This window comes from Cornus florida, unplaced genomic scaffold (assembly GCF_030987335.1).
Source record: "Cornus florida cultivar Cherokee Brave unplaced genomic scaffold, ASM3098733v1 CherokeeBrave_3.0.0_Hap2_Chr11, whole genome shotgun sequence".
NCBI lineage: Eukaryota > Viridiplantae > Streptophyta > Magnoliopsida > Cornales > Cornaceae > Cornus > Cornus florida.
This window is the reverse complement of record NW_026775581.1, coordinates 122,891,006-122,906,878: the sequence shown is the minus strand read 5'-3', so window position 1 is coordinate 122,906,878 and position 15,873 is coordinate 122,891,006. Positions and strand designations below refer to the sequence as shown.

General features: G+C 32.5%; 1 protein-coding gene across 1 annotated transcript; it reads left to right on the top strand.

Annotated features, from left to right (window-relative positions):
• The first annotated feature begins 1,901 nt into the window (after window positions 1-1,901).
• LOC132284975 (putative pentatricopeptide repeat-containing protein At5g65820) lies at window positions 1,902-4,939 on the top strand. The gene has a single exon (XM_059787122.1). The coding sequence runs from the start codon at window positions 2,719-2,721 to the stop codon at window positions 4,729-4,731; it is 2,013 nt and encodes a 670-aa protein (XP_059643105.1). The 5' UTR covers window positions 1,902-2,718; the 3' UTR covers window positions 4,732-4,939.
• The last annotated feature ends 10,934 nt before the right edge of the window (window positions 4,940-15,873 follow it).

The window sequence follows — 15,873 nt, the reverse complement described above, 5'->3', positions numbered from 1 at the left end:
TTTGTTGAAGGCTTAAAGCACTTTGTGAAGTAATAATAATGCTAATGAAATAGGGAAATAACAAACAATAACCTTAATTAATAGGAGTAAAGGTTCAAGGCGGGTACTGAAGTGGCTCTCGAGGCACGTATTCTGGAGTTTAGTCTTCTTCGGTTCATTTTTTTACAAAAATTATAGGATAAATTATACTAACCTTCCCTAAATTTTATTAATATACGCAAAACTCCCCTATTGTTTGTAAAATTACACTTAACTCCCTCACAATGTTGTACTTTTACGCCCGTAGTAGTCACCCCAATCAACGACATTGCTGATGTAAGCAGAATTTATTCTTAGGTAAAGTGTAAAAAAAACATCCTTGAACTATGTTTGGATTTGTAAATAATTCCTTTGAATTATATTTTGTGCATAAAAACTCTTAAACTATCTCATTTTGTTACAACATACCCTAAGGAATATACTATATTTCATTAAATGACCATAATATTCTTTCTTATTGAATTACACTTAATATATTTTTCTTATATAAATAAATTATGAAAAAAATCATACTAATTTGATGAGATATTTTTCATTAAATTTGCATAAATTTACCTTTAATTTTTTTTAATGAATTATTTAAATAATAATTAATTTTATTTTCAAATTTAATTACTTTTTTAATTTTTAATGAATATATTACATGAAAAGAAGGTATTTTTTTCAAAAGTATGTTATTGATTTTCATCAATATATTGTATGAAAAAGACGATATTTTTTTACGATAAAAATGTTTAAATTGATTATAATACGTTTTATTATAATTTTATTATAAATAATAAAATTATAATAATAAGTTAATCAATTTAGAAAATAGAAGTTACAAATCTATTTATCTAATTTTTTTTTTTTTCATTTTTATGATAAATTGATACTAAAAATAAAATTAAGATAAAAAGTATGATTAATATTTACATAAAGGAAAAGATAACAAAAATAATTTAATAAGAAATAAAAGTTATAATGAGAAAGGATAAAATAGTTTTTTTTAATGAATTTGTTCTTAACTGCAACAAATTAATAGTTTACGAGACGATTTTTAGTTCAGAGGGTTATTCGCAAAAGGGCAATAGTTTAGGTTTTTTTTTTTTTTTTAACACTTAACCCTTTATTCTTTAAAGTTTCTAAAGTATCCTTCTATTTGTTGTGAAGACATATTTGACCTCACTTACTCAAATAAATTTATTTAAACACCCTTCTAATGATAAGACTATTGCCTGCCTTGTTTGAGCCATGTGTGTCTCTCTGTAATTGGACTACATTGGAGCTACTTTCTAAGCTCTACCTCAGTACCTCTCCATAAAGGCTTCAGTTGGACGACCAACGTTCGATTGCGCTTAATGTCGATTGCGGAGAATCAGGGTAGACCCATGTCTTATGAGTTAACGCAGATGCCAACTCATAATTCGTTTTGGGCAAAATTAATAGATCCAATTAAAGAAAATATATAAATGTCATACCTTCATGGATGTTGGCACGCCGGCACGGTGACTTGGCCGGCGGTGGAAGGGGTGCGATATTGGAGGATGAGGTGGAACCCTCCTCGTTGCCTTCGAAGTCTTCTTCGGATGGATTTGAAGTGGCGCAACCTCAATCACATGCTATATATATTTCCTATGTTTCATAATAATTGTGTGCTTAATTGTGAGTTTGTGAATTATAATATTATAATTTTCAAAACAACCAACTATTAGGAGACAAAAAGAATATATATTTGTGTAAATAGAGGAGAGAGTGATTTGGATATGTAAATTTTGTTTGAATATTATATTGGGTTATTTTTGTCATTTGATTGTTAATTTGTCAATTTAATTTGCCCTTAAAATAATAATTGCTAGTAAGAGATAAAATACGGAGTAACAAATTGTACGAGTGTGTCTTCTGTGTGGCCTTCCCTTAAAACCTACATCTCATCAACTTAACGAATCTGACCCGGTCCGAACCCGGAACAACTCGGTAGGAGGAGAGAGAAGAGACAACGAAGAGGAGGAACACAGCTTCCACCGCAACCACCTTGACCACTGCCGTTGTCGCCGTCAACCAATCCTAAGTTGGGGTTCTTTGTATTCTTATTCTCCGGAAATGTGAATCCATAAATCTTAGTTCTCGATCGTTCAACCTTAGTTAGAAGGTTTGAGTCTCATCCGGTGAGTGTATTTTACATTTTCCCCAATTTAATGCAGTATGATTTGCCTATAGGACTCCATACTTGCAGTACCCTTCAATTTTCAGGAAATTTTCAAGTTTTTGTTGATATATACCTATAACGGATTCTGAATTTAAACCATATTCGTTTTAGACACGTTCTTGATGATTTTAAACCTATCGATTTTATGATTCATGAACAATTTCAAGCTTTTTCAAAATCCTATTTTTGTCTTTACAACTTAAAAACTTTTCACTTCAGAATCTATCTTGATTTTTTCCAAACTCCCAATTCCCAAATCAATAATTGCTCGGGTGCTCAGTAATTACTATGAAGTGTTCTCACCTCAATCTTCAACCTTAGATTTTGTCTTTCATACCCTTTTTCTTCCCTCTTCCTCATACACTGTTCAACTCCAGTATTGGAATTGACTTTTGTAGGGTTTTAAGATTGAAGGCTGAACAGTTAACTACTTTTTTACGCATGAAAATGCAAGAATATTACAGACATTAAGCGCATAGCCCCCTAAGAAAATGCAGCGATGCTCTTCAAAGTCGGTGGCACTCGGTAACTTCTTACTTGGCGCAAAACCAAGCACCCCTTTTGCTTTTATCCTCCAACAATCATATGCTTCTGCCCCCTTATCCCAAGAATCACCCAAATCCCATTTATCTTCCATCCGTTCTCTAATGGGTTCACCCCAAAAGTCCTCAAAATCCAACCCTACCAGGAATGAAGTTCGGAGCATGTCAAGTGACAGAAGAAGAAGAGGGACTGACTTCGTTCGTCTTGGAAATAATTCAGAAGGCTGCAGCAGTGACCAAATTCATGATGAATTTGCAGCTGATGTGGAAAAGGTTTATAGAATTCTAAGGAAATTCCATTCTAGGGTCCCAAAACTTGAACTTGCTTTGCAAGAATCCGGCATTGTTGTGCGATCTGGTTTAGCCGAGCGTGTTTTGAATCGTTGCGGCGATGCTGGTAACTTAGGGTATAGATTCTTTGTGTGGACTTCAAAGCAGCCGGGTTATAGACATAGTTATGATGTATACAAGGCAATGATTAAGATTTTGGGTAAGATGAGGCAATTTGGCACTGTTTGGGCCCTAATTGAGGAGATGAGGAAAGAGAATCCTCTGCTCATTTCACCTGATTTATTTATTGTTTTAATGAGAAGATTTGCATCCTCTAGAATGGTTAAGAAGGCAATTGAAGTACTGGATGAGATGCCTAAATATGGTTGCGAACCAGATGAATATGTGTTTGGGTGTCTGTTGGATGCGTTGTGCAAGAATGGTAGTGTAAAAGAAGCTGCTTCACTGTTCGAGGATATGAGAGTTCGGTTTACTCCAACTATTAAGCATTTTACTTCATTATTGTATGGTTGGTGTAGAGAAGGGAAGCTTATGGAGGCAAAATTTGTTTTGGTACAGATGAGGGAAGCAGGATTTGAGCCAGACATTGTGGTATATAACAATTTACTTAATGGGTATGCGGTGGCAGGGAAAATGGCAGATGCTTTTGATCTCTTGCAAGAGATGAGGAGGAAAGGTTGTGATCCAAATGTCACAACATACACAATTTTGATTCAGGCCCTTTGTTCTCATGAAAAAATGGAGGAGGCCATGCGGGTTTTTGTGGAGATGCATAATTGTGGTTGCAAGGCGGATCAGGTGACCTATACTGCATTGATAAGCGGATTTTGTAAATGGGGAAAAATTGATAAGGCTTACGAGCTTTTGGATAGTATGATACAGCAGGGCCATTTTCCAAATCAGACAACCTATTTGCATATCATGCTGGCACATGAGAAGAAGGAAGAACTTGAGGAGTGTATAGAACTTGTGGATGAGATGCAGAAGATTGGTTGTGTTCCTGATCTCAGTATCTTCAATACAGTAATCCGACTGACGTGCAAGTTGGGAGAGGTTAAAGAAGGTGTTCAACAGTGGAATAAGATGGAACAGGTTGGGCTTAGTCCAGGGATTGACACCTTTGTCATTATGATTAATGGAGTTCTTGAGCAAGGGTGTCTGGTTGAAGCTTGTGAGTATTTCAAAGAAATGGTTGGAAGAGGTCTTTTTTCTGTTCCTCATTATGGTACCTTGAAGGAGCTATTGAATACTTTACTAAGAGCAGATAAACTTGAAAGGAGTAAAGATGTTTGGAGTTGCATGGTGACTAGCGGATGCGAGCTTAATGTGTGTGCATGGACAATCTGGATTCATGCACTGTTCTCAAAAGGGCATGTGAAGGAGGCTTGTTTTTACTGTTTGGACATGATGGATGCTGGACTGATGCCGCAGCCAGATACTTTTGCTAAGCTCATGAGGGGTCTAAGGAAACTGTTCAACAGACAGCTTGCAGCAGAGATCACAGAGAAGGTGAGGAAGATGGCTGCAGACAGACAAATAACCTTTAAGATGTATAAAAGGCGAGGTGAGAGGGACTTGAAAGAGAAGTTTAAGGCAAAAAAGGTTGGGAGGAAGAGAAGGTCTCGTAGACGCAGGTGGGGAAGGAGTTGTGGTAGGGCTAACATAGTGTAATTTTTAAATGGAAGGATGTGATATTTAAACCCAGTTTATGAGATAATAACAGATTCACATGTAATAACACTAAAGTTCGTAGTTTGGTTGGAGTAACTGGAATTTGCATAAATGTATTTGTTGAATCATTCTTGATTGGAGTTATAATACATGTTATTCTTTGCTTCAAGTAATTGAAAGTTGTATCAAGCTTTATATTATGATTTTAGGTTCTGAAATTTGCATGCATGTACTTTTTCATATTAAAAAAAAAAATTCTTAATTTGAGTCTTGCGTGGAAGTTCCATTTTATTTTCCATTTGTAAATGTACCCTTAGTATTGTTCCTTTGGTCCTCGAGAGTTGCCAAAACTTGTGAGCAGGTTAATCACAGATAAATTTTAGCAGGTCCTTCATCCATCCTTCTATCTTTCCTCGGTTCTCTTATTATACTGTTCTTCTATGGCCAACTTTTGTTCATGTTCATCTTCATTTTTGAATCTCCTTTAGCGCCTGGGCATGATGACTGCTTTCCAGTTGCTTTGTCTAGGGTGTAAAGTTTCCGAGGGAGTGAGGGGAAAGCTTTTTTGTACTGCTGATCGTGGTTTGAATGCTTCTTGTCTAATGTTTTGACGGCATTAAAAGGTTCTCTTATTATGTGACCTCCTTATAATATTTAGAAAATAGTGTTATGGAAGTTCAGATTTTCTTACAGGGGCTTCGGTTCTGCTTTCATTTGGGGATTATGCTTCTTTATTCTGTCTTTGTAAACTGCATTTTTTTCCATCAATTTTGTATTTTTTGTTGTTTCATTTAAAAAAGAACGTTAGATTTCATTTGTTGTTATATATGATGAACAACATTTTATTTTATTTTTTTGATAGGTATATATATAACTCAAACACGAGCCCTAGTGGGGGCTTGAACCCTCAACCCAACCGGAGGCTTTAGTGTTATGTATGGTGAACAATTGTGAAACATATATTCATCAGCTGCATTTGTAACTAATTATAAAATAATGACAATGTCTGAAAGAGATGGAAAGTTCTCTGCCTATGCAACTAAAATGCCTTCCCAAAAGCTCCAGATACCTGACCAGAGAGATACATAGAGCGAAAAAGCTGGAGCAAAATTGATGGGTCTGTCCTATGCATTCTTAAATTCCTAATATCCGAATTGAAATTGTTGTTGTTAAATGCTAATTTGGTTTTTTTTTTTTTTTTTTTTTTTTTAATTTTTTTTTCAATTCAAAAACTAAAATCCATGCTATCAGATTTCTTTCTAATACTTATGGTGTAGAGATGGAAGATAAAGAAGCCCGGTCATATTATCAAACGTCAATTGATGAAAAATGTCAATGGATTGCAACTGAGATCGTTTTCGGGATTTAAGGGGAGTACAGTGTCTGTTAAAAAATCTGTAGTTTACGTTTTAGGAGCTTGACATTGATCTGATTTTGGGAAGGAATAACACAGCAGGTTGAATCAGTTCAAGAAGGAAAAAAAAGGTGGTTGAATCATTCAATTTAAGGGTCATTACAGGCACAGATACTTACCCAATCTAAGTAAATTTATAGCAAATTTGCAATTAAGTGGGCAAAAAAGGTTTCACTGGGCCTCTTCAAATGGGGAGGAACTAGGAAATGCAGGTCTGTAGCAAGACTCAGAGTCATATACCAATGCTTTGTTAGGTAGGAATGAAAAAATATTGGATGAAAAGAAGAGGAGAGGGTGAATGAGACATGCCCAGAGAAAATATTGTATTCTTCCCTTATTTTGTTTGGCTGGATGAGAGATAAGAGAATGAGCCGATAGTTTGTTGTATTTGGGGGATGAAAATTTGTGAAACATAAAGAATGAAAAAAAAAGAGAAGAGAAGATGAATGAGATATGTCCAAAAGATTATATTCTTCCCCTATTTTGTTCGCTGAATGAAAAAGAAAGAATAAGTTGTACTGGGGATAAAAATTTACACAAAGTGGCAAACCCCCTTAGCATAAAAGTGAGCAGTCCCATTAGTTTCAAAAGTTAGCAATACACCATTGATGTGACATCCCATAGTTTTTCGGCTAATATTTTTTTATAATGCCAATATTGCCCTTCAATATGGCGGTTATACCCCTTTGCCTACTTTTTCATTTGTTTGATTGGAAATGTACATTTTAACTACTTTCTCGTACCAATAAAAAATTGACATATGCTAACCGAAATAACAAGTCTCATGTGATATATTAAAATGCAATATATATTTTAGACAAAATTACATTTTCTTCTTTGTTTCCTTTACTATTTTCTCTCCTTACGTATCTTTTCTCTGTGTGCATCAATTTACTTATATGTACATCTTTTTCTTTAAAAGTCATTCACTTTACAAAATACATTCTTCATTTAAAAGACTTTGTTACTTGGAAGTGAAAAAGAAATAAAATTTTTGTCTCTCTCTCTCTCTCTGTTATCTTCAATTGGTTTTCACCTCTAAAAATAAAAAAAAAAGCACAGAAGAGAGAACATTCTAGCCTGAGTTTGCATAATCTTTTTCGTTTCCTTAGTTCTCTTTTTCATCATCTAACAAAGACTGTAATTTTTTTTTTTTTTTTTTCCAATTGAGATTTGAAGAACCTAGGGTTCATGGGTTAACCGGGTCTCCACAACCTCTTTGGGCAAAAGATGAAAACAGAGAGAGCTTAAAGAGGGCGTAGCCTCACATAGATGATTTTCTAATTTCACGCAGAAGAAAAATCCAGTGTGCTCTCTCGCAAGTGCCTTTACAATCAGACGAAACAGAAGAGAGGCCGTCGTTGGAGAAGCTTGGCCGTTCCAGCCAGATTCTCGTGTCCAAGACTCCAACGATCACGACGTTAGGCCAGAGCCAAGGAAAAAAAGTGAAGAGTGCGATGATGTGTGATTTGCAAGGGGCAAAGAAGAGAGATTGTGTGTACGTTTTAAATTGGGCTTCACTAATCACATGACACTCGTATAATAAGTTAGACTCAATATTGAATCGATTTTTTAGAGTGGTGAAATCGCAGTGCTCCTTGAATAATATTGATCATATATGTTGCTGTTGAACTATATCTATGTTCATATACATGTCCAAATTCCACACCACCAAAAAAGGTGTATGGCTGTCATCTAATACCAAAAAACACCAAAGAAACCAAAGGTGTTTCTATCATAAAAAATTGTCACCAGCTGTAGCATACTGTAATCCCAATGTTGTTTAAAATTTAGAGAATGGTTCGCCTTATAATCCAATACGTGATTCGTATCGCGATCAATACTGTGACCGTGACCATGACCAATATTGCAAACCATGGTCTAAAGTCCATTGTAGTGGGCTGCCATCCAAGAAATTTAATAACAGTAATTTCACACGGCATTCAAATCAATTAAACACTAACTTTTCTTTGAACAAATGTGACTTACCTTGATGACTTTTTCCTCAATCAAATTTAGAGTCCGTTCGGAATTGATTTTCGTTACTTAAAAGCGTTTTTATTTTGAAAAATTGGTTTAGATATGCTTGATAACTATTATAAGTGCTTTAAATTATTACCAAATTTAGTTTACTATAGCGTTCGAATGAAGCTAGAATTTAGACCTTATAAAATTGTGTTTGTGTTCCAGTAGAGGTTGAAATTTTTGGTAACTCTTTTTCGTACATTTTATTTTATAACGACAATTACACCCATTTCTTTATAAAATTATTATTATCAAATATGATAACATCATATCAAAACATATTATTGTAAAATTAACAACAGAAATGTTTAAAAAAATATTGTTACCAAATAAATTAAAAAATAATTTAAATGTGAAAAGTACTTATATTATAATATGTCATCAAACACCTAATATATTTTGCACTAACCGAAATTTTTTGACTGCTCTATTGATAAAAGTGTTTTTTTTTATTCCAACAGTGACCCCAAACAGCTCATTATGTGTCATCTGTATAAATCTTAAGTGGAGTGCTTTGGAAAAAATCCTCCATGGCGTACTTCTAGATCTATTCATAATCTGTTAAGAAAAAAAAAAAAAATTAATAAACAAAGCAAATTAATTAACAATTGAAAATAAATAAGAACATTATATATAATATACAGCAAGCACTTCCATTCAACTAACATATTCCATTATTTGTTAAGGAAAAAAAAAATTAAATAAAGCAAATTATTTAACAATTGAAAAGAACACAGGAAACAAGAAGATTATATATATTTTATACAACAAGCACTTCCAATGCAACTAGCCTATTCATTTCTAGTTAAGAAAAAAAAAAATTAAACGAAGCAAATAAATTAACAATTGAAAATTAACACAGGAAACAAGAAGATTATATATATTATATACAATAAGCATTTCCTGTGCAACTAACCTATTCAGAACCTGTTAAGAAAAAAAAAACGAAAACAAAAAAATTAAACAAAGCAAATTAATTGGTACTACCTCCTACTATGGTATGCACATTTTATTTTTTCTCACTTGGGAGACTAAAGAGATTCACATAAATTTAAATTCTTCTTATAGGGAATTCGATAATATTCAAACGCAAACTGAATTTAGAACCTAACTAATTTAATACAGTATAAAATTAGATGATGAATCATTCTATAAGAATATTATATAGTATAACTTTTTACATCATTCCATAAGAATATTATAAACTGGACATATAACAATATTTACAAAATAGCTGTAATAGGATTCAAATTTTAATCCTATCAAATCTACCTAATTTAGGTATCTGATCAAGTAATTTGCTCTCAGATCAGTGGGGTTTTATAATTAAACAAAGCAAATTAATTTGAACACAAAAAACGAAAAGATTATATCATATAGAGTAATGCTTGCATCCTGCGGGGGAGGATGGACGTGGCCTTCTCCCTTGCTGACAAGTGTCAAAAATAAAAACAATAAAAATATAAGTAATAGGTAAAACCCGTTTTCCTTATCACTCTCCTAAAATGCAGAAGCCAAATTTTTTTATTGGTTGTATTTGAAGGAATTGCTCGTCAATCCAAATGGGTACAACGAAAAATCGATGGGTTGTCGGCGGAGATCGACGAGCCCATCTAAAAAATGTGGAGGGCGTGTGCAGCAAATGAAGAATTGTCAAACGCCGAACAAGAAAAGTGGCAGCGAAAGGATGAGCAGAACGGAGTCGCCGGCTCTGAGACGACGCCGTTGAGAACTTGCCGGATCGGTCGCTGTTGCAGTCACTGAAGGCTGCCGAATCGTCGTTGATGCCCAGATCGTTCAAGCTCCGTCCCATGTATGTGTAATTCGACTGACCCTCCTTTTCCATTTCCAAAAATGATCAAAACTATCACTCACTCACCCACTGCATCAACAATCAACAATTGGTCGGCGTTTAATCTGAATTGTTGGGTATCTCCGGGAAGGGGTAATGGGGAAGTGAAAACGACCTCGTTTGGATGAAGTTGTAAAAGAGTTATAAACATGGAGTTCTAAAACCTCAATTTTCTTAACCGGAGGCACATCGATCTCCAACGAAGGCTTGCGATGGTTGAAGCTCGACTGACAATTCGATTGGAAGTCCACATTTTGCGACTTTGGACTCGTGAGATCGATTATTTGAGGTTTCGATTCGAATTCAAAAAAATCATTTTGAATTTGCTCAAAAGTGAACGAATTGGGAATAAAATCGAATAGATCAGTGGTATTAACTTCGTCACAGCTTGAGGTCTGTGAACAGAGTGATTCAGATACAGAGCTCGAAAGATCAAAATTAGCACCATGGGTGCAATCCTGATAAGAGAATGAATTCATCGAGAGAAAGAGGAGAGAGAGTAAAGTTGGGTGAAGAAAGGGATGTTGCAGATGTGGCAAATTGAATTTAAAAATAATTTTTGTATTACATGTGTCTAGAATTAATTGGTGTAGTCCACCAACTCAGCCTGCTGAGGTGTATGGACTTATTCCATACAATAATTTGTCCTTTATGGGTCGGTGATGGGTTACAGCAAAGGCTAAGTTGGTTTGTACTGATTTTCAAGCTTGGATGACTCATTGATGGACTCCTGCATTACTAAAACAAAGTAAAATCAAAACCCTTGTAAGTGAATATGCAGGAAAAATAAATAAATACAATCCTGGAAAACTAAACAACGGGCTCTGTTTGGTAATTGAGAAAATGAAGGAAAATAAAAGAAATGGCCAAAATTTTGAGCCTAATTTCTCCATACTTCTCTCTTCCTCATTCTTCTCCATTTTTTTAGCGAGATTTCAAAAAACCAAAATTTCTACATTCTTATCTCTCTCGTCTAAACAATATATTATTCTCATCCTTTTAAGAATTTCAAAATTACTCTCATTTTGAAATTTTTAGACATCTTGGGACATCTAGCTACTTGATAAAAGGATGATGGTTCTTCAGGACATGGTTAGAGAGAGAGAGAAACAAGAGAGAGAATCTGGTCACGTTAAGAGACATGCCCTGTTGGATGGACTCAATCTCAATTTCGACATAAATTTTTGTTAAATAACGACAAAGTAAATAATTAAAAAAATATATTTTACGTTGAAACAAACAAAGCCAACTAAGTGCGTTTAGGAACGTTTTCGTTTTCTGTTTTTGCAGTCTTAAGAAAACAGAAATATAATTTTGCTTTCTTGAGTGAAAATAGAAAACAGAAACGACGTTTATTAATATTTATTGTTGTTACAAATTTGAAAACATAAAACAATAACTATGTCTAGTAATCCAACATATTTGTTACAAAAAGTACATAACATTCTTTAAATTTTTTATTTTATTTTTTTCATTGCAAGAAATTTAGGAGTTATTCATTAGAGGGGAGGGTGAGGGGGAAGGTATATGACTTGAACACGAACTTTCGGATATAGGGAGCAACCCAACCATTCAAACACGATACTTGCTTCCAATTCAAACACGATACTTGCTTCCATTAATATTAAAAAATCATAAATTTAGAAAATCTAATTTAAAATTATAAATCTTAAAAATACCCAATATATCATAACTACAAAATTATATATACTAAGACAAAAACATTCCTACCAATTATGTATATAAATACATGTATATGCATGATGTATACATTTATTATGTGATATATGATATATTTAGCATATGATAATTTATTATAAATAAAAAATATTAAATAATATATCTTATACGCAATAACATATATATTGTGTTACAATATTGTAAATTAATTATAATTTAATATTTACATATAATATAATATAGATATGATATATAATATAATAATAATATAAAATATCTACTGCTTAATAATTTAATAACATTATATTCTATATCAAAAATTATTTCGTCACAAAAAATAATTTACATTATTATTTAATATATTATATATTAAAATATATTTTTATCAAATAGAAAATAATATATAATATTTAATTATTCTATATTAAAAATATATATTTTTATTAACATTTAATATGCAACTTAGTATATAACACAAATAATATGAATTTTATTTGAATAGAATAGTACTGTGCAGTAATATTAGTAAAAACATTTCTTCATTACACTGTCGAAAACATAAGAAACATCTTTTTGATGTTTTTTTTTTTTTTTTCACAAAAATTAAAAATATTTTTTATTATAAAAAATTAAAAATATTTTGTTAAACGTGATTTTTATTTTCGTTTTACTTTTTTAGAAGTTGATAATAAAAAACAAGAAATATCTCTTGCAGCTTAAGTAAGTTTGTTTTTTTTTTTTTCTTTTTTTTCTCCTCCTGCTGAGTTGGCGCGCTATTCACGTTTGGATGGAACAGTGGACCCAGCTCAACAACAATATATTGACTCACATAATGTGCTTTTGGCTCTTGTCCCATGTTTGAACATAGCCAACAAGTACAGGACAAGAGTAAAGGCACATTATTGTGTGGGTCACTATACTTTAAAGCGTTTATGACTATACCTAACTTAAAAGACCAAAATAATTTGCATTGAACAACCGTCATACATGCGTCCAAAATCTCAATTATTGTACCGATAGAGTACAAAAAAAAAAATTCAAAAAGAGAATCAAACCCTACCAAACCAATAACATCAATAAAATAGAAAACTTAACGGGTTTGGTAACTGCAGGGTTTGGGTATAGTAAATATACTTGCGATCCTTAGAACAAGTTACACTCCAAAGACCCTTCTTGCACAATCGAAGATGACAGACCCAAACTACTTCAATCTTCAACACCGACCAACAAATCTACAAGTAATATAAATCGAAGAACCAAAATCACCCTCACAAATTGAAAAGCCCTAGAATTGTTATCATAACTCACACATGTGCTTACACTCACCCTAAAATACAATATTTATTTGTGATTTTATCTCGTTATTAATAATTTTATAAATAATTTTATCTCGTTATCAATAATTTTATAAGTGAATGACCTAATTTTTTTTTTTGAAATGATGCATTGTCATTGAATGAGTATACCAATAACGAGTGAGAGATAACAACGTTAAATATCTTATGGTGAATTTTCTTTAATTCAAAACGGTACAATTTTTAAATTTTGATAAATTTTTTTTATCTCAAAAGAGTGCAGTTTTTAAACTTTCTTTAAATTAGTTGACGTGATTTAACAGATGTATCCCACCCTTGTCCTTATTTACACAAATTTAATTGTACATTTTATTTAGAGTAAAGTGTATTAAACTCCCCTGAACTATTAACAAAAAACCCAAAATCCCCCTGAACTAAGTAATGCCCCTGAACTATTTAAGAAGTGCAATTTAAGGACAAAATAAAAAAACACGGTCACCAAAAATGTTAGATTACTAAATTGTCCTTTAGTAAAACTACATCTATTTATTATTTTAGTTAATGATGTGTCAAGTATAATATCCACAGCCAATGGAATTGCGACAACACATCACCCCATCAACAAATCACCTAATTTTTGTGCCAAGCAACAACTTTGTAAACCCACTAGGGGACCATTCAAAGCCTTCATCGTCCATGGCAAAACTTTGTAAACCCACTCAAAGTTAAAAAAAAAAAAAAAAAAAAAAAAAAACCACTCAAAGCTTCTGTAAACCCACCTCCATCGTCCATGGCAGCCACTTCCTTTCTCTTTTCTTTTTTTTTTTTTCTTTCCCCAGTCGTCCATGGCAGCTTGAGCCACCACCTATATCCTCGATTAAAATTCATGGCAATAGGGAGGATTCTAACTAGAAAGACGAAGATGACGGAGCAAATTAACCCACCTTTGAATAGAAGTTTGAGTTTGGGAATATAGAGATAACCAGATGCAACAAACATTGATCGTATCGAAATAAATCAAGGGATGTTTTTGTGTTTTTTTTTTTTGCAAAGTTAAGATAGAAATAAAAAAGATCCCATCCTCTATGATGCACGTGATCGGCTCTCCAATGTCAAAACTGAAACAATCAACCTCGGAGACACGTCTTGGTGACGGCTTCCAAAGGATCAAGTATGAATCGATCACCGAAGGGTCTTTCGGAATCGAGTCCATTAGAAACTGTTTGGAAACAGGAGTGAACGTGGGTGTGGTGGAGCGATGGGCTTGGTCGGTGTTGAAGAAGGCGACATTGATGCCGACGAGCTTGAGCTCGATCGTTTTATGTGTTGCTCAAGTTCTTCTCAATTTCGAATGGGTTGCAGAGAATGAGTGGGTTACCAACTTATGATTGCTATTTGTGAACAAAAATTAGGGTTAACAATTTGGAGCTTTTATTAATTTATTTTCCTAACATTTATAAGGGCAACTTTGTCATGTTGAAATTATTTCTTATGTCATGTGATAATCACATGCCGGAACAGTGTTGCCTGGCTTTCTTTTGCTAAAAAAAAAAGAAAAAAGAAAAAAGAAAAAAATAGTTCAGGAGTTTACTTTAAAAAGAGAAGTTGATGGGGGGTTTCTAAGAAAAGAGAGTAGAGTTTAGAGGGGTTATTTGCACTTTACTCTTTTATTTATTATGAAAGGATTTTTTTACATTTGACTCTTGGCTAAATTAATTATTGGCTTTGTGATGTGATTTATTTTGTCTTTTTTGCGCTATTTTTTTTTTTTTTTATCCTGGCAAACAGAAGAAAAAACTAGCGCCTTTTGATCTTTGTCTCTCTCAAAGGAATTCAATCACGCGCATATGATTTAGAGAGGAGGGAAGAAAGAGTCAAACCACCGTGACAAATCCACAGCAAGCTATATATATATATAGACTATTATAAAAGATTAAGATTTTTTTACTTATTTCCAAATATTTTTACTATTTTAATTTAAAATCATAATTTGACATATAAAAATATTTAATAGAGAATTTAAGGATAATATATCTATATAGTATATATATAATTTGACATATAAAAAAAATATTTAATATAGAATTTAAAGATGGTATATCTAATATCTATATCTATATATATCTATAATTATATCTTTTCATTATTTAAAAATATTTTTACTATATCTATTCTATAGCTTTTCCTTATTTTATTTTAAAATAAATTTATATCTATATCTATATCAATTATAATTAATTTAAAATATTAATTTATAAAATAATTTATCTAAATTTATAATTCCGGTTAGGATCGTTATCATATCAAATTCGTCAAGTAAAACTTTGACAATTTTATTTTGTTAATTAATTCATATTAAATTTTATAATCATGACATCTTTCTCAAATTCTGGGTATTCGTGGGTACTGATTTATAATGATTAATCTGCACGCCTAAATCGGAAGTATTTGTAAGATTTGTGATTTTCAAAAGAGCAGCAGCATCCAAAACAATTAGGCATACTCAAAATCTGTAATAGTTTACATGGCCTACTATTTCTCCCCTTATTTTAAATAAATGCTAAGAGCAAGTGGCGTGGACAACACAAGTTATCTATTTACTTTTTAAAAAGTATAGTGTCACGTAAACTAAATAGTGATGATGTGGTATTCTACTTTTTTTTTTATGCATATGTTCCCTGGTGTGAAACCCAATTATCTCATTCTCTATTTGTTATTTTATTAATTTAATTTAAAAATAAAATAAAAAGTTTGAATTTGAATTTAATAATTTTTTATCTTCTTCTCAACGGCTATATTTCCAACTGCTATATTCCAATTTCTATATAAACCACTCATTCTATCTTCTTTCAATTATGAAATCCACTTCTTTGCAT

Bases quoted from the DNA above. Each gene is read 5' to 3' on its own strand.
- LOC132284975 (XM_059787122.1), top strand. From the start codon at position 2,719: ATGCAGCGATGCTCTTCAAAGTCGGTGGCACTCGGTAACTTCTTACTT.